The sequence below is a fragment of the Psittacula echo genome (assembly GCF_963264785.1).
Source record: "Psittacula echo genome assembly, chromosome: 17".
NCBI classification, from domain to species: domain Eukaryota; kingdom Metazoa; phylum Chordata; class Aves; order Psittaciformes; family Psittacidae; genus Psittacula; species Psittacula echo.
In genome coordinates, this window is record NC_137753.1 from 8,618,302 (window position 1) to 8,643,863 (window position 25,562).

The window sequence follows — 25,562 nt, forward strand, 5'->3', positions numbered from 1 at the left end:
TTAATGAGGAACAGTGAGCTAATGGCAATAAAGTCACTTCAAAGCTTTCCATGGGTTTTTAGTTTAGGCAAACTAGGTTTACATCTAAACACAGACTGAATGCTTATAGAAAGAGCTCACAGCTGCCTGATCATTTGAGAGTTGAAAGTTGCACTGCAGGCAATTGAAGCTCTCTCATGCACACCTATGGGCACGAGCACTGGGGCTGTGAAACACTCATCACACCTCTTACATCTGGTGCTCTCCTTTTACTCGATGGAATCAACGCTGTTCCGTGCACACAATAAATCAATTGGGTCAAACTGATAAATAGAGCAATTGTCACAAACCTTGCAAAGAAATGCAAGTTAAAGGCTAAACTCTGTCTGTCACTGAGACTTCACTACTGTACCTGACCAGAGCCCCTTCAAGCTCCCTAGCAAAAGGCTCCTGAATCCACATACTTCTAAAGATACAGGCATACAGGGTATTTCTGTAGCCTTATGTCCAGCAGCTGAAGGAAGAAAGGTGGTCGAGGTTCAGTTTAGGTGCTGTTTTCACTGCAAAGGGTACTGCAAGTGCTTGGGTGGCAGAGGTGCCACGCTCAGCACTGCTAACACCATCAAGTATTTGAGTGCCAAACTGTTTGCACTGGATTCTAACCCAAAATTCAATAATAAAAGGATTACACACAGTGAAGACATTCCAGAGGTCAATCCTCTCCCAGGCCTCCTTCCGCTCCTACCAAATTCCTTACCCACAGCTCTAATATAACAAATTGAAAATGGATCAACAGCAAAACACAGAGAAGCACAAGTTCAAAAGGCTTCAGTGCTCACTGTGGAAGGAACTCAAACCCTTCATCAATGACAACATTTTAAGGAGCAAAGTTATTAAGATGAGGGGTTTATCTTTCTTTTCTCTTTAATAAAGTTGTTAAAACTCAAAGGCACCAATAAATCCTCCTTAACCCAAGAAACAAAGTGAGGAAGAGCTTTCTAAATGCGTGTCTGCTTCCTAAAGCAGTCCAAGGTTGCCAAAACTCATCTTGTTTGTAGGAATACTGCGATGAGCAGCATCCTTCCCCAGGGAGGTCTATTTAATCACTTCAGGAATGATTTCTTCCAGACAACAAAGGGCGATTCCATTACTTCATTAAAGCACTGATTATCTGCAACCCAAAACAAGACTCCCAAATAGATAGATTTACCCAGCTGCCCTGTTCCTCATTATGCTTTGATTTCAATCCATCGCACACACAGCAAGCAAAGGGCAATAAATTACAACCATGTGTTTGAAGGAATTATCTTCACCATATTGGATGTGGAGAAGCAAGGCTCTAAGTGAAGGGTGTAAGATCCTAGACTTCCATCTGGGAATAATAACCTACTGAACAGAAACAGAGCAGGGCATTAGCTTCAGGCAGTGTGTGAGTTAAAGCTGGCAGCAGGAGATCAAAATGAAACAGTTGTTTTTGGGGAAAGTGACATCCATTTTGGTAAAGAGATGCCCAAGAAATACGTCTGTTGTTTAACATCTAATAACAGAGGGAAGGAAAACGTAGGATGATTCCTCTTTAACCCAAAGAGACATGAATGTGCCTCCAGAAATAAAAGGTGGGCAAGTCTAAAGATACTTACATGTAGTTTGCACTAAACCAGGCACTTACAGGGAACAACTCAGCTCCGGTTAAGAGGTGCTGAACATTCAGTACTGTTGTTCTTCTCAAACTTCCGTGGTTTTAAACAACCCTGTATGATATTACTTGTTTTCCCACTGTAGTCACACACTGCTGCAGGCCAAGAAGCTTTTGGGGAGAAAACTAAGATTTAAGAGCAAATGTGACCAATTTGTGTGAAACAATCCATTAGCAAATGCATAACAGGCTGTTTCCCTCCAAACACCCACACTAGCAGGTGCCAACCCCTTGGGAAATGGCAACTAAATGCAATGACTCACTAGATGTAGGTGGATACTCACCACACCTGATTAAAGCAGAACTCTACCAAGGAATGTTATGTGGGCCAAATGGGACTGACACAAGGAAAAAATGAAACTATCTGAAGTCTTGGCAGATGCCTGAGATGAATTTTGTGTGGTATTACCCCTTAGTGTGTGCAAAGGTAAAGCAGGAGATCAGACAGAGGAAGCTTGGACCATATGCTGAGAGCAGAGTTGGAGTAGCACATGTTCTCCATAGCACTTATTTTTCCGCAGAAAGCAAGTATCTTCCTCCTAGAATGTAAGATGTATTTTAAAGCTGGAAAGTGAAGCAAGCATAGTGCAGAGCAAGGGACAAGTCTTAACACCTCAGACAAGGTATTAAGACACACAACATCCTTCTGCAAAGTGCAATCTGCCCTGGCTAGACTGCAACAGCACAAATCCAGCAGCTTAGCCCAGTGAGGCTGGAAACAGCCACAAAGTGCTTAGGAAATCACAGCTAAAACCTTCCTTCTAGGAATACAATGTCTAACAGCCCAGGAAATCTAAGCACACAGGGCCTGGTGTTCCCTGTAAACGACTGCCTACAGATTGGTTTTGTATTAACTGCTGCCTCTCTACCATAAAACACAGCAGAGCTGTGGTTAGAGGTGCAGCCTAAAACATTCCCTGCCCTGTAGAGAGGGGCAGAACAGCCGCTTTAGGAACTGCTGTATGAGAAGCTGATGTATGAGATCTGAGGATTGTCTCTCAGCATCATTTTCATCACCTTAATCTGCAATGCAAGCTCAAAATCAAACAGTGCAACAGGCACAGCACTTAAACTCACAGTTTCTAAGAAGAACTTTGTGATGTGGAGCATCCAGCAGCTTGGTGTCACCTATGAGCAGTCTGCTTGGACAGAACCCTGTCAGACTGAACAGACACCATTAAGGTCAAGTGAAGAAAGGTTTTTTGCATGCTGGCTACAAAATGAACACTGTTACTGGAAAGTGGCTCTGTTATAAACCTTCTCACGCAACAAAAACCATCATTTCCACAGAATACACAGTACTGCCAGCACACTACTTACTGCTTTGCTTAAAACATCAATGCTTTTAAATGAGCCTGAAATATTTCACAATGCTGGAAAACCTCTGCTGTCACTGGCTCTGGAATCTGAAATGACACTGGTAACTCTGTCCTGGAACTGACACATCATGCACTCCTCTCCCCATGCCAAAAGCTGCCAAAGCAGAAGACCAGTGACACCTTTAATCACAGAATCCCAGCCTGGTTTGGGTTGGAAGGGACCTTAAAGCTCATCCAGCTCCAACCCCTGCCACAGGCAGGGACACCTTCCACTAGAGCAGCTTGCTCCAAGCCCCTGTGTCCAACCTGGCCTTGAACACTGCCAGGGATGGGGCAGCCACAGCTTCTCTGGGCACCCTGTGCCAGAGCCTCAGCACCCTCACAGGGAAGAGCTTCTACCTCAGCCTTACTTCTGCCTTTACAGACACAGTCTGAGTTTCCAGCTCTATCAGACCATGGAAATTACATCCTGCATTACTGCAATTGCCATCTTGTTCCCACTACAACCTTCCCCACACTTCAGACTCTCAGATGGCTCCAGCAGATGTTATGTGGGTAATTGTTAACAGTAATTCCCAACCTGAAACGTTGGCACGAGCAGCAAGCAGCAGTGAAGAAAGCTGTGACCCCAACCTCATCCCCTCTCCAATCTCCAAGTAAAAATTAAGCTTCTGCTGTCAAAATACAAACTCCAATTGGCTCATTAAGGAAACTAGAGGCCAAGTAGTAGAACAAAAGCATGTTTCTCTCCAAATTTCTGTTGTAGGTAAAGTACAAATCACTTCCAATTTCAAGCATGAGGAACCCTTCCAATGGCCAGGTTAAGTTTCTTTAGCTTTGCAAATACTTTCCAAAGAATGCCCCAATTTTCACGCCACTCAGCACAACGTCAGGCACCCTTCTCCTCGTTTTCTGACACATTTTTGAGATCAGAACATGCCCCAAAGCACAGGGTGCTGACAGATGTGCTTATCTCGTCTGAGCGCACCGTGAGCCACAGCGTCTCCGTCATTTCTGGCTGATGACACCAGAATGAAGTCTTTGTGAGGATCCCTCCCTGTAACAATGTATTGCCTAGAAAGCCTGGACTGGCCAACTGAAAGATGAAATTGGATCTAATCTTGCTTTTTACTTCCATACAATATATTGAGACTACTTGTACCACGTGCTGAACAGGTTCACCTAAGCCTGAGAGCAGCTTGTACCACACTTTCCCTCCAGCAATTAAACCTTCCTAAAGGAGTTATTGTATCCAGCCATGACTTCACACTCATCTGATCAGAGAGGGGTTTAAAAAGACAACCTTGGTTCCATAAACATCCTCAGTGTCACCTTAGTGTGTTAAAGAACCTGTTGGTCTTGGTCTGTTCTGCACCTAGGGAGTAACTGCAAACCTCTCCACTGCACATACAAAACTCCTTTCTTCCAGTAAGCTCAGATACCAGAAACAACTGTTACTGGCAAGAGTTGGGTATCTGTGAAAATAATGGATGACAAGAAGCACAAATCGGATACCACAACGAAAGTGTGAAGATTACACATTTGGACAGGCTACATTCACCTCAAGCCACATCCTAAAATGAGCAGAAACTCTAGCAAGAAAAGTACCTGTCAACCTGCTTTTGTTTGCACTGTAACAGCACAGTGACACATGATGAACCACAGCTAAGGACGTGGTTTATCTCCAGTTTGGGGCAACATGAAGCAGCAATGGAGTTTGTTCACCTTTTTCATGCTCATTAGGCATCTTCAGCAAGAGAGCAGCCCGTCACTGGATAAAGCAGTAAGTTCATTTTGCTTTGCAACTCACACTTGCTTTTCAGATTTAGTGTTACTATTTCCATTCCATCACTGCCCAGGAGACCACAACCAGTAAAGATGACAGCTGATGGCATCACCAGGAGTGCTCAGACGGGACTGCAGTTGCAAGACCAGCATGCTCCCACGTTTTGGAAAAGTGGTTCAACTGGAAAGTCATCACAGAATCCCACCCTGGCTTGGGTTGGAAGGGATCAGCTCATCCAGTTCCAACCCCTGCCACAGGCAGGGACACCTTCCACTAGAGCAGCTTGCTCCAAGGCCCATCCAACCTGGCCTTGAGCACTGCCAGGGATGGGGAATTCACAACTTCTCTGGGCAAGTCAGACAGCTTCCTACTGCTACTTAAAAAAGACACTGCCTAATCTACATTTATCTTACACTCTATTAATTCCTTTGCTTTACGCCTCTTTAACAAGGCAGGGCCTAAAACGAGCATCAGAGGATGCCCCTGCAGCAGTACATGACTCTCCATCAACTGCTGCATTTCAGTGTGCTAGCTCCTGTCATTCTACTGAAGATGTGAAAGTTGCTGCAGTATATATAGATATTTTGAGAGAGTACAGTCTTGAGGGAATGGAAAAAGCAGATGGTTTAAGACTGAACTGAGTCAAGATCACAGAGAACACAGGTCCTTTCAGGACAAAAACACCATTAATATCTTAAAAGGGGGAGGGAGGCAGGAAAGCACCTGAGGAACTGCCTTTGGCATCAGTTGACAAATCTGATCATGTTTCCTATCATGGAATCACAGTGGATATGCTTCCCAGCAGCAGCTCAGTGGCTGCCTACCCTTCTCCCTCTGCTGCCCCTGGTGTGCCACTCTCAGAGGCAGCTCGTGGCCACCTTCTGGACCCACTGTGTGTCCCGCCTGTCTGCTGAAGGAAACAAAGAAAGCAGAGGGCTCTGTAGGGTAGAACTGACATACAAGTCTCTGTACTGGTCAAAGGCATTGTTGGCTTCCACCTCCAGCTTGCGCAGGCGAGCAGATGGCATGGCACCGTCTTCCAGGGGAGGATCGTATTTGTTACTCCATGGTGATCTGCCAAAGAGACAAGGGAAACAGAGGGTTAAACAACCAAGACAACCTCTGAAAGGTTGGAGATTGGTGCCTCTGAGCTGAGCCACAGATGCCGAATTCCCCAAAATACCACAAGGCACCAAGAGCAATCCATCTGTGAGAATTCCACCCTCAAACGCCATCCCAAACACTGACAACGAGGGAACACCAACTCCTCACAGCTCACAGTGTACCTGGGGAACGCTCCCCCCCACTTCAGGTTTTTACTATATAAATAATCATGCTTAGGTTTCAATCTGTTCCTTCTTAAATAGGCAAAAACAAGGCCTCAGATTTGGCACATTGAATATTCTCATGCAAATACAAATAGGTTGTGCAGTTTCCCTGGGATCTGACAATTATCAGAGCCGAACGCTGCTGTCTCCAAACTCTATTCCAGACTTTCCCTTTGAAATGAACTTTCCTTTTAGTCTAACATTAGGGAAACGTTTGAGCAGTTGGAAGGATTTAACAGGCTTTGTAAGGCTGCAGGTTTTACTATGGTTTCTGCAGGTGTGGAAGAGATTTTTGTGCTCTTAATGAAAGATTTGGTATTAAAAGATTAATGGAAGCCTTTCGCCCATCTGCTTGAGACTTTTATAATTCCCATTCTGTAAATCCGCATTCTCCTTTTCATTTCCCCTTGGAATAACCAACCTACATATATCACTGCTGGTTTCAAGAAGGGTGCCTCTACCCTTTACCTACTCATTTTTCACAACAAGCCAGCCTACCAGCACTAGGTCTTAATGCAGTCCATACGTAAAGGCTTTCTCCTCAGTAGCCATTTGTTACTCATTTCACAGAAAGGCATCTAGTTCTGACATCTGTTTAATGCAAAGCACAAAAAACAGGCCCTGCTTTGCGCCGGCTTTGTGCTTCCAGAGCCCTTCCCTCCTCCCCACCACACGTGACTCGAAAGGTGAGACACCAGGGAAAGCTAAATCATCGTGTCACATCTACCCCCAGCACTGGTTTTCACGTGGTGGTTCTCATTTTGAAACCGTTGCTTCCAACCTGGTTGCTCTGGAGAAGAGTGGACAGCTACAGCAGTGCTCCTTACCCAGCCACTCCAAAACCTGGAAGGGATCCACACTAATGCACTGCTGCTGCTATCTGCGGGATTCCCAAATGGCACAGCTACACCCATGAGGCAGTACACACAAATCCAACTGACACCATGGAATCCTAGAATGCCAGGTTGGAAGGGACCTCAAGGTCTGGTCCAACCTTTCTGGGCAAAGCATGGCCTAGACCGGAGACAGGCTGAGAAAGTTGGGGCTGTTCAGCCTGGAGAAGAGAAGCTGCGTGGAGACCTCAGAGCAGCTTCCAGCGTCTGAAGGAGGCTACAAGGATGCTGGAGAGGGGCTCTTCATCAGGGACTGGAGCGATAGGACAAGGGGTGATGGGTTCAAACTGAAACAGGGGAAGTTCAGGTTAGATCCGAGGCAGAAGCTCTTCCCTGTGAGGGTGCTGAGGCGCTGGCACAGGGTGCCCAGAGAAGCTGTGGCTGCCCCATCCCTGGCAGTGTTCAAGGCCAGGTTGGACACAGGGGCTTGGAGCAAGCTGCTCTAGTGGAAGGTGTCCCTGCCTGTGGCAGGGGCTGGAATTGGGTGAGCTTTAAGGGCCCTTCCAGCCCAAACCAGGCTGGGATTCTGTGTCCCAGCACCCTGTCCAGCAAAATCTTACCAGTGCCCAGTGCTGGAGAGTCAGCACTTCAGGCAGGCAGCCCTCACTTTGCTATCATGAAGTTTGCAAAAGCAAAGCCATAGTTTGGATACCAGGCAATGCAGGAGCGTACTGCTGCCTCACCAGCACCATTCATGAGGATGCACTTGCTTTTTCGTCTTCTACATTAAAAGGCTGATTCAAAAACCCGTTTTCTGTGAATTCAGCACATGATGCTTCTCCTTCATGTACGAGGAAACCAGTGAGCACAGAACTCATGCAGAAGCCATGGTGAAGATACTTTCATTGTGAACATGATTTCTCTTCTGCAGGATGCAGGAAAGGCATTCAAAGGGCAGCACAGTAACACAGATCTGTCTAACCAGCAGACTGGGGCATTTTCAACTCATTATGGTTGAAGCCAGCAGCTACTTCACCTAAAAAGCCATCCCAAACCCAACAAAACCTCCTCATAACAGAACCCTGTGCTTTTTTCTCTTCTGGTGGAAGAGTACTTGAAACATTTCAAAGCTTACACTGAGGTTATTTGAAGAAAGGCAGATGGACAAGCACTTAAATTTCAAAAGTCAGACCTCTAATTTCCCTAAAAGAGAATGGTTTTTGTTTCAGCTAACAGGTTTCAGTGGTGTTGGCACCAAATTCCGCATAAGGATTGCATTTAATAGAGTGATCAAACACACTCAAGAGTGGATGTATGGACAAAATCAGGGACCTTGAAATCTTATATTAAAACAGAAAAGCTCTGCCTTCACAATGTGGATTCCAAGGCTGTTTGATGTCCTCCACAAACCTCTGTTACTACAGGAGCACTCACAGCAGTGCCTGCAAGGCTACACACATGAGAAGCTGCTTCCCTGAGTAGCAGTGCCACAGCTGAAAGAAACTGGAAATTATCTATCCATGAAGATCCAAGGGAAGTTCCAAAAATCGACCTTTCTGGCCTGATCCATGCTTGACATGGAGAAAATCAAGTCTAAATGTGAGGAAGGAGTAAACTGTGAAGGGCTGAGCATGAGGATATTCATATCTGTGTATGCTGCCCGATGAGACTTGTGGAGTTATCACCTGAATGGCCAAACATCTCACAGCAGCTCTTACCAAAGCCTATTCCCAGCAAGAGGGCTCTTCAATCTTTAGCAAGTAATTGCTTTGTGGAATAAATGAAGTGGTAAATGCCCCATCCCTGGCAGTGTTCAAGGCCAGGTTGGATGGAGTGGTCTAGTGTGAAGTGTCCCTGCCCATGGCAAGGGGTTGGAACCAGATGATCTTAAGGTCCTTGCCAAACTTGAAGACTGAGATCATACATACACTAAAGCTTAAAAAGAATCAATGAGAAAAGAATACCATTTATTAATGTTTTCATTCATTAATTGTAAAACCACTTGAAAAGAACACCTATAAAATCTGATTCCCAGTAGGAAACCTGACTATCAAGCTCCACCATTCCTGCTCAAGCAGCACGAGGCTCACTTGTCTGCAGAATGCTTTGAAATCCTTGGGTTAGTATTAAAAGAAATGCAATTAACAACCTCTCCTATAAGAGGAAAGCCAGTGTTCGGTCTGAAGTGGGCAGTAAGTGGGGCTGCAGCACGCTGCAGGTAGGGAATAGTGTTCCTTGAGACTTCTAATTGCCCGTGTGGTTCTGAGAAATCTTGGAAATATCAAAAGCTTTTAAAAGCAGAGCTCCGAGATTTGGGCCTAATTGATTAAATTAGTGTTAAGAGGCACTTCCCAGTAACAACTTCAGGTTTTACGAGGTATGAATAACAGTGTCTGAACACAGGCACAGAACGGGATTAACACATGCACACGTGAGCCTTGCCTGGCTTTCAAAGGCTTTTGCTTTGTGCTGAAGGAAAGAATTTACTTCACAAAACAGAGCTGAGACCAATCAATTCCAGCAGGAAGAATCACTTCAATCCAGAACGCTTGAATCCAAAGCCTTAAAGAACAGCATTCATTAATGCCAGCGATTAATATATTATGCCTATTCTAGATGAACAAATGGAATAGTTTTTCTGAAACCCCATTACTTAATAAGGCCTGAAAATGTCAAAGTGATTTAAACCCCCGAGTCCTCCTGCTTTCTTGTAACTCTTTAAATATCTCCTTAGAGATTGAGCAAATTTCAGTCCTAGCACAAAACAAACCTTAAAGAAAGGACTTTCACATACACTAATTCAACATGGAGGGGCAGGGGGGCAGCAAGCGTTAGTAGTCACTGCAGTGCGTCACAGCACTGTTTAACAAGTGCCTGTTCAAGTTTCCTGTGCCTCTGGTGCTAGATGTCAACAGCCTACATAGGATACCAGGGGACTGCAAGAAAGATCGCAACTGCAGTGAGAAAGCATCTCTTGAAAGACCCAGAAGACAGACAGGATCTAACCCCTTCTCTTGCATCTGCCAGAGAGGATGCAGCTGCAGGAGTACACCCTGTGGAGGGCAGAAGTGATAGAACTATTCCAGCTACTAATTTAGAACTGATTCAAAGCACGTAGCTGCTAAGGTCGAGCTGACTGGCTTAGGCAGATGAGCTTAATGCACAAATGCTTTTAAAATGCACCAGGCTGTTTTGTAGAAGGTTGAACAAACTTTCAGGGTTAGACTAGAACCCTAAAGAACACAAGCAAACACTTCACCTTAGAGAATTTCTCACTTCTTGACCAATTGCAATAGGTTATATTTAAAGAAAACCCCAGATCTACACTCAGCTGCAATGCAGATGCACTGTCAAACTCAGCATCCATTATCATTTCCTCCTACTGCTTCTAGAGCAAAATGAATCTCAGCATGATCCCTGTGTACATCACGTACAGATATGCTTTCAGTTTAGGAAAGTACCTTTCCTACAACTCAAAGCAATTGATACCAATGAATCTAGAATCCTTTATAAGCTTACCTGCTCCTGCAGTGATGGCCTGAGCCAAAGGAAAAATGAATTGTCACAATATTCTCTGGAATTCCACTTTAAAATAGAATTCTTAAAATATTCTGGCCAGCTGAATGTAAAACCCTACTGCAAACCTGCAGAAAGCAAAGCTGGGTTCTGACTGTAGATCAGTTCCAATTGTTAGCACTGAGAATGTAAGCTGTTACACTCAAGCTACAAGGAGAGCCATTGATGCAACCCTTATAATCACAACCAGAAGCAGAGGGATGGCTGAGCTGTAACTCAGGGCAGAAGATGAATTGTGGTCCTCACTTCAAAGCTTAGTGGCCTTTGTTAAGAGAAGAGAGGCAAAAGAAGGTGATGTAATATTCACAATGTTTCTGCACTATGAGCATTGCGATTCTTGATTACATATTTGGAACTAGGCCATGGTCACTATAGCTGTTAAGGAAAGTCAGGCAGTGCAGAAAACAGGGAAAGGGAGAAGATAACTAAGAGGAGGAAGCAATTATAGCCTCTCAACTGTAATCATCCTAATGGCAAGGTATAAAATAAACACATTCAAAGAGAGACTCTGTCCGAAGTGGCAGCCAAAATACCGAAAACTCATTGTACCATGCCAGTATTACAGCCCCTTCTACTTCAAAATTCATTCTGTTTTAATTACACACAGCTTGTATTGGTCAGGTATGTTCATTGGGTTTGTCTACAGCTATTTTGGTAGAGAGGGATTCTTTTCCTTTGCTAAACATTTGGGCAAAGATTTTCACCCAGAACTAACGGTGCCGCATGACCAAAATCAGACTCAATCCTTTGCAAACAGGAGTGAAAATGCCTTTCGCAGCTGGCAACCCCCCCTGGCTTTGTATGGGAAGATGACTTTGTTTAAACTGAGTGCTTGCATCACCTCTTTAACTGCTGTATCCGCGCCACAGATTTTACAACCCTGCAACAATAGATGGTTTCATTTCATAACAAGGCCATAATTTTCACCTCAAGGCCCTCACAGTTATTTCTTCTAGAGATGTGACCGATTTTAATTCTCTAAGACATAACTGTACTACAGGAAGAGAAGTATGTTAGTCACCCCTTTAACAAGAGAACATCACGGCATTTTAGGCTTCAGTGAATGACTGCAAATCACAGTAAAGAAAATGTGCAGAAACACTGTGGTTTCTAGGATAAAACACATCTTGTTCTGGAGACAGACCATGTGACAGTACTGGCCTTGTGTGACAAGGTTTCAGTAGCAGGGGGCTACAGGGGTGACTTCTGTGAGAAGCTACTTGCCCCATCTCAAACAGAGCCAATGCCAGCCAGCTCCAAGACAGACCTGCTGCTGGCCAAGGTCAAACCCGCCAGCAATGGTGGTAGCATCTCTGAGATAATGTATTTAAGAAAGGGAAAAAGTTGCCACACAAGAGCAACTGAAGCTGGAGAGAGGAGTGAGAGTATGTGAGAGCAACAGCCCTGCAGGCCCCAAGGTCAGTGAAGAAGAAGGGAGGACGTGGTCCAGGCGCCAGAGCAATTACCCTGCAGCCCATGGTGAAGCAGGCTGTCCCCCTCCACAGCCCATGGCGGTCCATGGTGGAACAGGTCTCTACCTGCAGCCCATAGAGGACCCCACACTGGAGGACAGTGATGCTCAGAGGAGGCTGTGACCCACGGGAACCCACGCTGGAGCAGGCTCCTGGCAGGACTTGTGGCCCCACGGAGAGAGAAGCCTACACTGGGGCAAGTGTGCTGTGGAACCCATGTTGTTTGAAACTGAGGCACTCTACAGTGATCTGGAGATGAAGATGTTTATGCCCTCTCACATTCCAAAAACACTAAGAACAACTTTTATAGCCCGTGTCTTCAGTACTAAAGAGAAGAGGATTCGAAACAGTCACAGCTTCATCACCGAGTTTAAGACCATTACATTTCTATTTTGGCTAAAAATAAGAGGGAGAAGGGAATGCAATCCTTACACACAGCTCTCATTCACAAAGTAAACCAGTTAGCTCTGTGCTTTGGATATGAACTCACCTATATGAATCTCCATCTCTGTTGTAGTCACACAATAGATAGTCTTTTCCTACCACCTTATCTCGTGCAATCTTCAATGGCTGATCAACAGAGGAGAGGAGATCTTCACAGAGGCTTGGAACCTGTTTGGAGGGGACAGAGGGTAACACATTCAGGTTAAAAGAGACCGGCATCCTGAAGAACACATTTTGTTCGTCACAGCCCACATCTGCCCCAGAGCCAGAAACCCTTTCAAATCAGAGCTAAAACAAGCTGCACTTTACTTACAACACAGGCTTATGCTCCCACCTCCAGTAATTCCAGCTTTCATTACCTAACCACTAGTGTGGTCCAGTACACTTCAATATATACATCCTCAGTGTTAGCTTCTTGCCAAAACCAGCCAGTAAAGTGATTGTCAAGGACTGATGAATAGAGGTAAATATTTATAATGGAGGGAAATGAGGGAGCTGCTAATGCAGCATCCACCATCTATCCACCAGAGCGGGCTTTGCACAGGCTCCCACTCCGGGTAGGGTTTGGAGTAGTTTCCAGGCAGCTGGCCAAACATTACCACGTTGGCTAACAAAAATCTGTGTGTCTGTGTGTGCACACAGAAAGTCAGACACATCTCCTACACAGGTAGCTTTAATGGCTTCAGATCCTCAGCTGGCCCCTGTGCTGCATGTAGAGAAAGACTGTAAGATCTACTCCTAACATGGCAGAGAAGCTTTGATGTACTGCAGACAGATGACACTGTGCAGCCTGAAGGTAGCATGAATGCAAGCACAAATTCCATCCCATGGCCTCTTGTGATCAATATGCATTATCAGTATCTTGTGATCAATATCCATTTCCAGTATCAGTATCCATATTCCCATACTGCAGGCTTTGGCCATGCTGGTGGTTCCTCCAGGAATTCCATCTCTCTACATACTTCAGGGCACCAAGGGACCATCAACAAATCATTCCTGGAGCTATTACTAAACAATTAGCACATTGTGCATTTCCCTTGGGAAAAGCATTCCAGATTTCACTGCAAGGGAAAGGAACTCAAGTAAAACGCCCTTTTCCAACAGAAAGTTGGGAATGCAACAGGATATAGGACAACTGGCAAGTGCTTGAATATATTGGTGACAACAGGCTGAAACAGAAGATAAAAGAAATAATGAATGTGGATCTCTTCTACATTTCACTCTCCATTGTAGAGATGAAAACCTGATGGAGAACGTGAAGACAAAAGGCAATCAAGGGTAAAATGAATCATGAAGTGATGAATTCAGAACTCATAAGAAATGAAAAGGGGAGGGAGGAATAAAGACAACGTGGACATGTACTTTCTTCTTTTCCAGCCAGCTCTTCAGTGAGCTGCTGAGTACATTTTCAAAGGGAAAAAGTCTGGAGGAGAAAAGAAACCAAACAATTTGAGGTGCAGCAGCTCTCAAACCGTAAGCACAAACTATCCGGATGCACTAGATATGACATAAGAGATCCAACTGCCTGAAACAAAACCATTCCCAATCCCAAGGCAGTAACATACAAAGGATACTAGTCAGAGTAAGCAGGCACAAATAGAAACCAACACAACCACAAAAGACTCCCAAAAAACCCCAAAACCAAAGGACAAAAGATGTGGCTAGCAAGAAATGCAACACCTAAAATCATCCTGCAAACACACACAGATAAAAATCAAGAAATGGTTGGTAACTTTACTGACAGTGCTGAAAAGCCCAAACCATTAGTTTGAGGTGTTTTACTTTGGTCTATGTACAGCATAATGTGGTAGTGAGTGATAACTGAAAGGCTCTGATTAACGAAGTATTTATATAAAGCTAGATGCTTCTCATAGGAGTTCAGCATCGGATACTCAAGACCTGGTTGAAGCAACATCAAAACCATTCCACATTCACAGAGTAAATGAAGGTGGACAGGAAGCAAGGAGCTTTTAGGAAAATCTCATTCTGAAGACAGACAACCCAAATACTGCTACAAATCAGCAGTGTCATGGCCCAAGTGAAGTGAGATGATGTATCTGTGGCCATGAGCCCATCTGGTTCCACTTTGGCTCTTCCTTCGCTTCTCCATTAGCTATTAATTTTAGGCTGACTCTTCAGGCAGAGAGCAACTTGAGATGACTGCTTCCATTTCAGGTGCATGCATGGCAGCTCCAAAGCACCTCATCATGAAGAGCTTTGCTCCGTGTTGTTCCTAAAAGTGACCAGCTGAATATATTTCTTCTTCTCAGCTGCTCCCTGGCCAGCTGCCCACCAGCAGAGAGAAGTGGCCAGGAACAGCCTCTTCAACCTCAAATGCAGTCAAATGATGTGCATTTAAAATGAATAATGATGAAAACACCATTTGGAGAAAAGTGGCATTTTTCCCAGACTCTGTTTCAGTTCCATTTCTTTAGGAAAAGCCCTATACTACACATGTGGTAAGGGAGCACAGAAGGTCTCGCTGGACAAGTCTTCAAGCTCCCAATATACATAGAAAGCACTTTCAAAAGAAGCCCCAAACTCAAGACAGAGTCAATCCCCTACAGGAAAGCTCCCAATAACCACCTGAACTTACAACCCTTACAAAATCCAAAGATTAATGTTTAGGTTTAACTTCCTTTTAAAAATAGCACATGGCTGGTACAGTGCTTCCATAGTGCTTAGTAGCAGAGGACAACCTCTCACTGACCAGAAGGAATTCATATTGGTTTCAAGATGCAATCCTAGAATCCCAGCCTGGTTTGGGTTGAAGGGACCTTAAAGCTCATCCAGCTCCAACTCCTGCCATGGGCAGGGACACCTTCCACTAGAGCAGCTTGCTCCAAGCCCCTGTGTCCAACCTGGCCTTGAACACTGCCAGGGATGGGGCAGCCACAGCTGCTCTGGGCACCCTGGGCCAGCGCCTCAGCACCCTCACAGGGAAGAGCTTCTGCCTAAGAGCTCATCTCAGTCTCCCCTCGGGCAGGTTAAAGCCATTCCCCTTGGCCTGTCCCTACAGGCCCTTGTCCAAAGCCCCTCTCCAGCTTTCCTGTAGCCCCTTTAGGCACTGGAGCTGCTCTAAGGTCTCCCCTTCAGGAGCCTTCTCTTCTTCAGGCTGACCCAGCCCAGCTTTCTCAGCCTGACTGAATAGGAGAAAGATACTCACTAGAGTATAATACTACATTATAATAATCCATTGTAACAACATGCTATATAACCATTGCCTCTCTGGTACTGACACTACAGGACTTCAGGCAATATGTTCTCCTCTCTTTCTTCAGGATAAAACAGGGAAGAAAACTCACTCATCTACTTCGGATGAACTAGAGAATTTCAGCAGTGTCTATACAACAAACTGAGATATTCCAGCTGATGGAACTCCTCCTGCAATTCTAATTAAAAGAAAACCCCCAAGTGCACAGTTATCCCAAGAGAACCATTTCTGTATCATTTATTACATCAACTTTCAAGAGCTGCTGTACTTCCTAAGAATGCAGTTACAAGAGTCATGCATACTGGTTTTCCTCTTCTACACTGGAAAGCTGTTTATAGGGCAAATGCAGTCATCTGAACAAGATCATTTGCAGCTTTAAACATTTCAGCTGCGTGCTCATGAGACTATTTGATTCCTTTTGAATTTAGGTCCTTTCATTGTAAAACATGCAGTGATAAGGAATTTGGCCCAGTCAGGCTAAGTCAGCTGCTGCAATGCCAGCACTGAGCAGTTACTTTCCACTACACATATACCTTTCCTTCTGTTCTTCTCCATGTCAAGCATCGGCCCTTCCCAAAGCATTTTGGTCACTTCAGTGCACATTCAGTTTATATTTAGCAAGAAAACATCCAAAATTGCTGATCCCAGCAAAGACAACTCTGCTCAGGAGACCAACCCATTCTCTGAGTTCCCAGTCTCAAACAGTGGATCTGTGCTGTTAACTTTTCTTAGCATGTTCTGTGTTAACTGAAAAGCCAAAATGATTTTAGGTGCCAAGAGTCATTATACAGGAAACTTGGACTCCAATTTAGAAAGGCAAGAATTAACTCACTCCCCCAGCCAAACACTGCAATACCAAAGCAGGGGTTTTGTTCAATTCATCACTGCACTGTAAATAAGTGTCACTGAGATGAAAACACTGAAGCAATGAGGAGTGTTTTATAAGCAAAGAGTGGGCTCCCATCTTTATTTTGACACAAGTTTTCCCCACTCCAAGCACTGAGAGGCCACATGTCGAATACAGGCTTAACCTTGTGTCTTTAGCTAAAGGCCATCATTAGTTTCCTTTGGTCCACAGTGTACTCTGGATTCTAATGCACCCATGTTTCCATAAATAAGCACTTAATCATCTATTATGGTGCTTGTAGGATAGTCAGGGAGCAAGACCACCCTCACTGGGAATTAGAAAAGAAGAAAGCAGAAGGATCTCTGGGGGTCTGGCCTCAGTCATGCAGCTGAACAGCAGCATCATTCAGGAGCACGTACCACGCAACACAGCACTGTGGTTGTGGGACATACAATAAATGTATAGTACGGGGTGGGGGGAAAGCTGAATGAAAAGCGAGTTAAGCATAATCCTGCATGTTGAACAAGGATTCTGTTGTCTCGGGTAACAGTATTCTCCAGCAGAGCAAGGCAGGTATGTGGACAGTGTTTTAATTAAGTCAACTGTGCTGCTATCAAGACAAATAATCACTTGTGCCAAAGCTGAAACTGTATACCTCTTGGAGTAGCCAACTAATAATCCTTCCTTCTTCACTCACTCTATGGCTACAGGAACTTTATCAACTAAACAACTGATTCTGAATTACTTTAATATGATTAAACAAGCACCTAAAAGAGTTCAGCAGTGACAAGGACAGTACCTTCGCTCCTCATGTCTCAAACACACTCCCCAGCCTTGCTTTGAGCCTGCTGGCCAAATTGCATCAGATTCTGAATCACAGAATATGAGGTTGAAGGAACCTCAAGGATCATCTGGTCCAACCCTTCTAGGTGAAGCATGATGTAGAGTAGAAGGCCCAGCACCCTGCCCAGCCCAATCTTAGAAGGGTTCAGTGCTGACGAATCAAATTCTGCACCTTACAAACTCAGCGGCTTACTGAGCCACTCAACTAGAGTACATTAAGGCTGTTGTTTTCTCCTACAGCCTTGACTGAAGTGAATCATGTTTACAACTGAAGCAGCAGTGTTGTGGTGCAAGGTTGCGTTCCTGGAAATAGCCTCTTTTTTCCATGTTTATTCAGAGGTCAGTGTGTACAGAGCTCCACAGGAACCTTACACACTGGAAAAATATGCTAAATGCAGCAAAATTAAAGATGAGAAGACACATGTTTTCCTTAAAGACCCAGAAGGAAGATGAAGGGAGCTTCAAGAGCTCAGCAAAGGCAGCGCTCAGATCCATTTGTCTTTCGAAATCACGTCTGTAACATGCAAGTATCTCAGCACACGTGACTAGAGCAGGTTTTAATGAAAAGCCACATCCAAAGAGGAAAGAGAGTATTTTCATTGCATGCAAACCTGATTTTCTTTATTAAGACAACTTTAATCATCACAGAAGTGGACAAAACCACTGCTCACATCACCTGGGGACATCGCTCCACTGCAAAGAAGAACCCATGTAAGTTACTGGGCACTCCTGCAAACTTCAGCTCAGATCCTTCCCCTCTGGGCCAGCATCTAATAAAATATTATTAGACTTTTCCTGAGTCATTGCACAGTCTCAGAATTTCCTGTTCCCGCAGAACACAGCCACGGCCTAACAGACGTTGTGGAAACCCAAGAAGGAAGCCAGGCTCCACTCAGCTTGGACCTAAAACCACTTGGAAAGTCACTCCCACAGATCCGCACATTGCTCAACCTTAATTTGATCCATCAGATGTTCAAGGGCCACACATTCTTCAAGCTTTGTTTATTAAATGGACTTTTGTGTTCAAGACCAGATGTAATTGATACTGGAGAAACAGCTCAGCTTTATTCAAGTATTTGCGCTGAATTCCAGCACTGCAACAATTAGCAAAACCAAAATGAAAACTAAGCAGCTTTTCTGGAAACAGGCAAATGTTACTAGAATTGCAGATCCCAGTTTGTCCAGTTAGTGATGGCATGGCAGCAACATCACATTGGTTACAGGATTTATCTATTCAGCTCCAGGAGCTCCATTTGAAAAGCTCAGAAACCAGGATCCCTGGCATTCTTCCGGTGATCTGCTGGATAAAATAGGGCTTTTGCTGCATTCCCCATCCTGTAGCTTACTGGGAAACAAAAGCCAGCCATCTGGCAGCCCCAGCTGGAGTGCCCCAGCCTTTGACTAGTGACCTGCAGGTGAAGGCTTCTGTATCTCATTACCAGTCCCAAGTCCCAGGAGCCACCACAGCATATCAATATCTTGGGAAGTCTTGACTATTTGTGTCAAGAGTCCAACTGGTGTTGGATACATCCAGCTACAATGAAGGGATATGCATGTTCTCACCAGTGATGTTTCTATATCCCAGCTTTCCCCCCCGGCCCATAGGTTTCTAACCGGGATTCAAGCTCACCAAGTGATCCCCACACACACTCCTTTAGAAAGATACTTAAATGACATTTTAGGCATCCCTAACACCAGCAGTGCAGAGGCAGGAGCCTGGAAGGAAGGAAAGGCAGAGTTCAGGCTTAAAAAAAATAAGTGACTATGAAACCAGAAGTGAAATTCCCTTTTACAACCTCCTGCGAGTGGGGCTGCAGCTCTAAGCCAAGCATCACGTTAACTATTTACATACATTCACTGTTATCTCCTATTACCATCAAGATACCCAGAGGTAATCCCTTCTAGCTGGAAAACTCCTGCTTACAGCCCCTCACCAAGTGGAAAACTGGCCCTCAACAACCATAAACCTATTCAGAGAGCCAGAGCCCCTTGTTTAGCCAACAGTCTTTGTGTACACATCCCAACAGGCTGCTGGTGGCACAGAATCTATCACCCAAGTCAGGAAGAACAGGTCACACACTCTGCTTTGAGACCACAAGGCTGGCAATGCACTTCTGCTTAAGTTTTCATTGAGTCTGATGGGGTTTTTAAGCACCTTCCCCCCTCACTAGATGCTCAGCTTCCATCTGCACTCAATTATTTTATCTCTCCTCCATACTGCAGAGGCTTTTGGACTCCAAACACAAAAAGCTCCAGCCACACTTTCGCGTTCTTGGGCTGTGCACACCAAACAAGGCAGTTTGCCTGGGGTGGGGAGGATACATTCTCTAGCTTCATCTATCTTCAGCTACTAAAGGCATGCAGGCAGACTTGAGACTTGCCTGAAGGCACATCAGCTCCATGAAGCAAGGTCCTGAATATTGTGCAAATATTGCAAAACCCTAAATTTGTTTTTAAATTCACCATTCTGGGACTTTCAGAGAGTAACACATTCTACTAAAAATACTGCAGCATTCTCTTGTGATGAGGAGGCAAAGATGATCACCTCCCAGCTCTTTAATTGCAATCAGAGCTGTGAAACATAACCAGTATCTTTACTGGCTGATACATCTATACAAAACTCCAGCTTTAATTCCTCCATGGCAGCATAACTTGATCCTATACTTCAGGAAAGCTTTCCCTCTGGGGAATAAGCTGAGCTTTACTTGAGTATCAGGCTTGGAAAAGACAGGAAGGTGATTGTGGCTGTGAACAACCCCACTCTCCTGGTGAATCTGCTTGTCCATGTTGTGAGGCAGCTCCATAAGGACAATTCTCCATCCCTTTTATTGCCATCAGATTTTCCTGACTCAGCTACATTCTTCATCTAATTTATATTACACACAGGCAAACATCCAAATCAAACAATCAGCAGGAAACTCCTACTTGCAAGGAGAACTTGCTTAACTTCTACCAAGCTTGAGAGCACAGCCATTGAGACAATTGTGTCCCAGCCCCCTTATCTGCTGCACATGGCCCATGAGCACAATAAATCCAACTTCCAGCTCCCATCTCTCCTTTGAAGCCACATCAGTGAAGCTGCTTGCAGAAACACCCACCAAAGGCTTCTGAAGGCTGTGATCCAGCATCTGTCACTGCCCTGCCCTGTTATCCTGCAGCCAAGGTGTCCTAGGAATAGATCCCAGCACTACCTGAAAGCTGATGCCTCCTCAGGGTTTCTCTTGGAAAGGACAGAGGTAAAGTACACTAGGCCTGGCTTAGTGATCTTAAGAGAAAGGAAGCAGGAGGACAACACTTGGACTGTTCTTTCAGTATAAAGCATTCAGCCACTCCAAACGGAGCTCTCCCAGCTTCCTTACTGCGGTGAGATTTCCATGATCTTGTTTCCAGAACAATATCTCACTCTTAAGTGATACCAAGAAACATTTCCACCCAGAAAATACCCCTAATATTCTCCTTCAGCAAGTGATGAGAACAGATGTGATTCATAACTGACTTCTAGGAGAAGCACAGTGTCAACAGCAGCAGCTTCTGGACAATGTGAGGCACTAAGGAGGAGTATTTATGCTACACAGTTAAGAGTTGTATTAATGTTACTAATTATTAATGTTATTAATGCTACCACCAGGCCTATCCTCATCACAAATCCATTCAAGAGCAGGACAATCACCTTTAACACTCCTCTTATGCAAACCACTTTACAGTTCAGACTTGGCTCACAGGTACACGTTCCAAAGCTTCAGTTACCCCAGATTCCAAAGGAGCTACATGGAAAATCATTCTAATTTAAATGAGTTGTCATTAAAAAGGTATGTGCCTCCACTGAACTCTTTTTGTGGACATTTAGGACATTCTGACAGCCCCCAAGTCATCTATTTACAAATAATGGCTCAGTGAATTCCAACCAGTGTGCCCCATGCCAAGGCACATTACCAGCACCAGCACAGCTTCTTTCAGACTGGACCTCTGGAGTCCTGTGATTGACAAGGTCTCTAATGAACTCTAATTGCAGACTCTGCAACAACAGATGTGGTAAAAGGGCAAACCACAAACTGGTTTGCTAATGAATGAGAAGTGTATGTTCTGATAAGGGCCAGTGACCCAAAAATTCTCCTCTTCCACCCACTCTGACTTCAAGTTTGGGTCCTTTCTCTTGCCAGCCCAACACTTGGGGGCAGTAACATACAGCCTTGAACACATCCCATGAACCAAGATACTCTTAGTAGCAGTAGAGGATGGCTTTGACAAAGAGGGACCTCAAGCAGGGACCTTCATGCTGTTATCCTTCCCACAAGGAATTCCAAGCCTAGGAAGTAGGCATCAGCTCTTCACTATATTTGTATATTAAATGTTTTCCAAAACTAAGACATTTTTAAGTCATAGAGTGGTTTGTGTTGGAAGGGATGTTAAAGATTTCAACCGCCTGCCATGGGCAGGGACACCTTCCACTAGAGCAGGTTGCTCCAAGCCCTGTCCAGCCTGGCCTTGAACACTGCCAGGGATGGAGCAGCCACAGCTTCTCTGGGCAACCTTAAACCTATGAAACTCCATCTTCATCTCCCTTCCAATGGATCTTAAGCAAGCAGCAAAACAGCAGCTACACTCTCAGTCTTAGATCCGTTCCTACGGAAAGACCATGGGGAGCTGAGCTGCAGCAGACCTCAAAGTAATAACCTAAGCTTCCCACACAAAAAGATGATGTAGGCCTCTGCTTCATGTCTACTGCAGCATGGCAGTGTAATGAAGCAAGGAAACCAAGCACAAAGGGAAAACAAATTCGGGCGTCATCTTTTATAACTCTGTGACATGGTTTAGTGGTGGCCTTGATGATCTTGAAGGTCTTTTCCAACCCAGTTGATTCTATGATGCTATCACAAATTTAATGAACCTACTCACACTTGCCATGCATTTGGAGTCTGACCTTTCCTTTCAAGGAGGTTATTGTCTGGTAATGGTACAGGAAGCAGAATGAGAACATCAGCTTTAAAGGTTTGGATGAAACTTGCCAAAAAAAGGTCAAAAAACTATTTGCTGGAGTGTGGTTCATGCTGTTTTTGGAACTCTTACAGGTGGCAGTGCATCCAGTCTAACTGGAGTGTAGACTTCAGGCTTGAGGAGGTCAGGCTGAGAGCAGCTCCAGAAGAGCTCTACAGAGGTCTCAACAATAAAGAAATCACACTGGATTTAACAAATCAGTTCATTTCTCCCCCAGAGAAGGGACTGCAGTGCGTGGTGTGGGAATCACACAGACCCTCTTCCTAACAAGCATCCAACTGCTCTGGTTTACGTTACATTTGCAATAGGAAGAGAAGCCCAGGGAGTGTGTTGCTGATGGAAAGCATGTAGAGCACTAACGAGCACCATCCAAAAGCAATTCCAACCTTTAGAGGTAACCAGGAATTTTCTGAGTCGTTAAAAAAACTTCATACCAATCACACAGCCAAGCTTAGCACAGCTCCCCAAAGAGCTTGCTCTGAATGGTCCTTGGAGCTGCTCAAATCCCAATACCTGTCCAGTCCTCCAAACTTCATCTGAATCCCAATCATGTCACCCCAGATCACAGCAGTGGTTTCATTCCTGTGTTCTACCTTCACCAACAGCCACAAAAGAGATGCTTCAGGTTGCAAGAGTTTTGGTGGCACGGATGTAGCCCATTACTGAATGGTTTCAAGAAGGAGAAATAATCCCTTACTGCAAGAAGCAATTTCTTTCCTGACGCACAGAGCTTTCTTACCTGACGCACAGAGCTTTCTTACCCGTACCTTGCCTTACGGAAGTAAAAGCAGTATTTAAGTAGAGTTTGATAAATTTAAGTCAGTCACTACAGCGAAGACAAAAGGCCTAATTCAAACGTCTAACAGCCTTGTTCCAGTCTCAGTATCCTCTGTCTGCAAAGACTTAGAAGCTTAGGTCAGAAATAAGGCACATATTTTGACTGGACAACAGCAACAAGTTTTCCAAGCCACCCATACAGTTTCTGCATAGATTTAATGCGTATTTCAAGAAGTTACTCCACAGGGAACTGTGCCACACAGTGTTTTAGGGAACAACTGACACTCAGTAGCCTGTTATAGCCCAACTGTGCATCACAGGATGTGAGGCAATCAGAATCCTGTGTAATGAGCATACACCTCCTTCCTACGTTAGTTGTCTTTACTAGCACAGAAGGAAAAGCAATGTTTTGGGTGCAAGCAGGAAACAGGAACTGGGCACAAGATGGTTGGCCACTGGATACACACAGGAGTGCAGAATACCTGAGAGAAAGCCTAAATTATAAACAGATCTGGGTGTTCTGACACATTCTGTCTTGAAAATCTCTTTGAAGCAAGTGCCACAGCACAGTCACTACAGGAGTCCCGTGTTAAGCTCATCAGGAGACATCACACATGTACAAGGACATCCATCAACTTTGTATAAACTCCTTCAAATTACTCCTACTAAACAGCAGCCTCCAAAAACAGTTATGACTTCATCAAGAAAGCTTTTAATGCCCCTTCATCCCAAAGCATGTCCATGCAGACACAGTAGGAGCTGTTGGCTTGCCCAAAGTAAACACGTAGTTTCCTGACATCGTTTGGGCAATTGCTGTATTCTTCAACCTTGCCACTGGACAAGGGGAGAAACAAATCACCACACCTCTGAGATGCTTCAGAGGATGTTCTTACATACCAGATCTCCATCACACCAGCACTCAGATCAGAGCATGCAATACTCACCAAGTCAATGAGGTCACTGAGATTCTTCTCTATCTGCTGTGGAGGCAGACGCCTCATCAAATCCAAGGCACAATCCAGCTGCTGGTCACTCTGCAGAAACAAGAACAGGGTTATTGATGGCATTCTTTCACAATACGAACAGGGAACACATCACATTGACACACACATACAAGAACTACACTGCTTGCTGACTCCTCCAATACCAGAGATCCATTTTCTAGTTCTAAGAAGCACTATGCTTTGTATTAGTACAAACAGATTTCAATAAAACTCAGTACCATTTGAGCACAGATTACTGAGTTGGTGTTGCAACAAGCGTTCCAGACTATGGATTTCAGCACACAGTTTTAACTAGTGTCATGCTGCCAGTTCAGCACGGTGCTGTTGATGGAAAGGAGTCCAGTCCTTACCTCACCCAAAAACTGGTTCCAGTGTTTGTGCACATGTTTAATGCACTGTTTTTCTGTGCTATCAATAGGAATCTGAGTTAGGGAACTGAAAGTTCCTCCTCCCAAAGCAGTTTGAACATTTCCTCATTTCTATTGTGCCATTCAGCTTGAGACAACTTGTATCCAAGACAAATTCTGCTCCAACACAGGGCGCGTTCTCCCTCCTTCAGCTTTATTGAAACACCAGAATAGAACACACACACACAGTATGATCCATGATTTCCTTCTTGCTACAAAACACATACCAAAAGTTGTCTGTATCTGAGAAATCAGAGACTTTATAGTTATGTCAAGAAATCACAGCAACATATTCCAAAGGGCTTATTGCAGCTGGTCTCACATCCAATTGTGACACACAAAAACCCCATTAACATCACTTCAGAGGCAGAAAACACACGGCAGACATTACCAGCGACACTTGATGAGCTGACCCATGTTCTTGACATAACTTTAGCTCTCCTCACCAACAGATATAAACAGACACCTTCCTGCAAGCCTAACAGCACCCAAAATCTGCTGGAGTTACTTTGATCAGGTCAGCAGCAGCTGAAGCACAGCCACTTTGTTTCCACTGCTTCTTCCCCTCCCCTTTCCCTTTGCATTTCTCACCACCCATGTACAACAAGCTGTACATGGGTGGTGTACAACAAGCTGAGCTTTAATTTCTCCCTCCTGTGGTCTGCCAAGCTCCAGAAGTTTTAGTTTAATTAAGAAAGGCTTCAAACCTAAAGCAGTTACATTATCACATTAGTCAAGTAGGAGCCCCCAGGTCAGGGAGAAGCAGGAAGCAAAGTTTCCTGCGATTAAGCCCTACCCTTGCAATGAGGAAAGGAAGGAGCCCTCACTTTAGTAGAGGTCCATCAGGAAAACTGCTCGTAGAGGGTACTACCCATTCCCTATCAGGAGATAAGTATTTTACAGCCAGCAAGTCACACAGAATGGCCTGGGGAGATTATATATTTACTTCTCATCCCGCTCAGGTTATAGGACATGATCTTCCATATATCTGCAATAACCTCCTGAAGATCTGAGCTTTCAGCCCAAGAAACAGGATGCACTG

General features: G+C 44.6%; 1 protein-coding gene across 3 annotated transcripts in view; it reads right to left on the minus strand.

Moving 5' to 3' along the window:
• The window catches only part of CAPZB (capping actin protein of muscle Z-line subunit beta), a 65,962-nt gene that overhangs the window by 22,488 nt on the left and 17,912 nt on the right, over positions 1 to 25,562 (minus strand). For all 3 annotated transcript variants that reach the window (XM_080631178.1, XM_080631179.1, XM_080631180.1), the window contains exons 2-4: positions 24,054 to 24,143; positions 12,480 to 12,601; positions 5,741 to 5,854 (exon numbers count right to left, since the gene is read on the minus strand). In XM_080631178.1, coding sequence (XP_080487304.1) covers positions 5,741 to 5,854; positions 12,480 to 12,601; positions 24,054 to 24,143 — 326 coding nt within the window. The remainder of the gene's footprint in view (positions 1 to 5,740; positions 5,855 to 12,479; positions 12,602 to 24,053; positions 24,144 to 25,562) is intronic.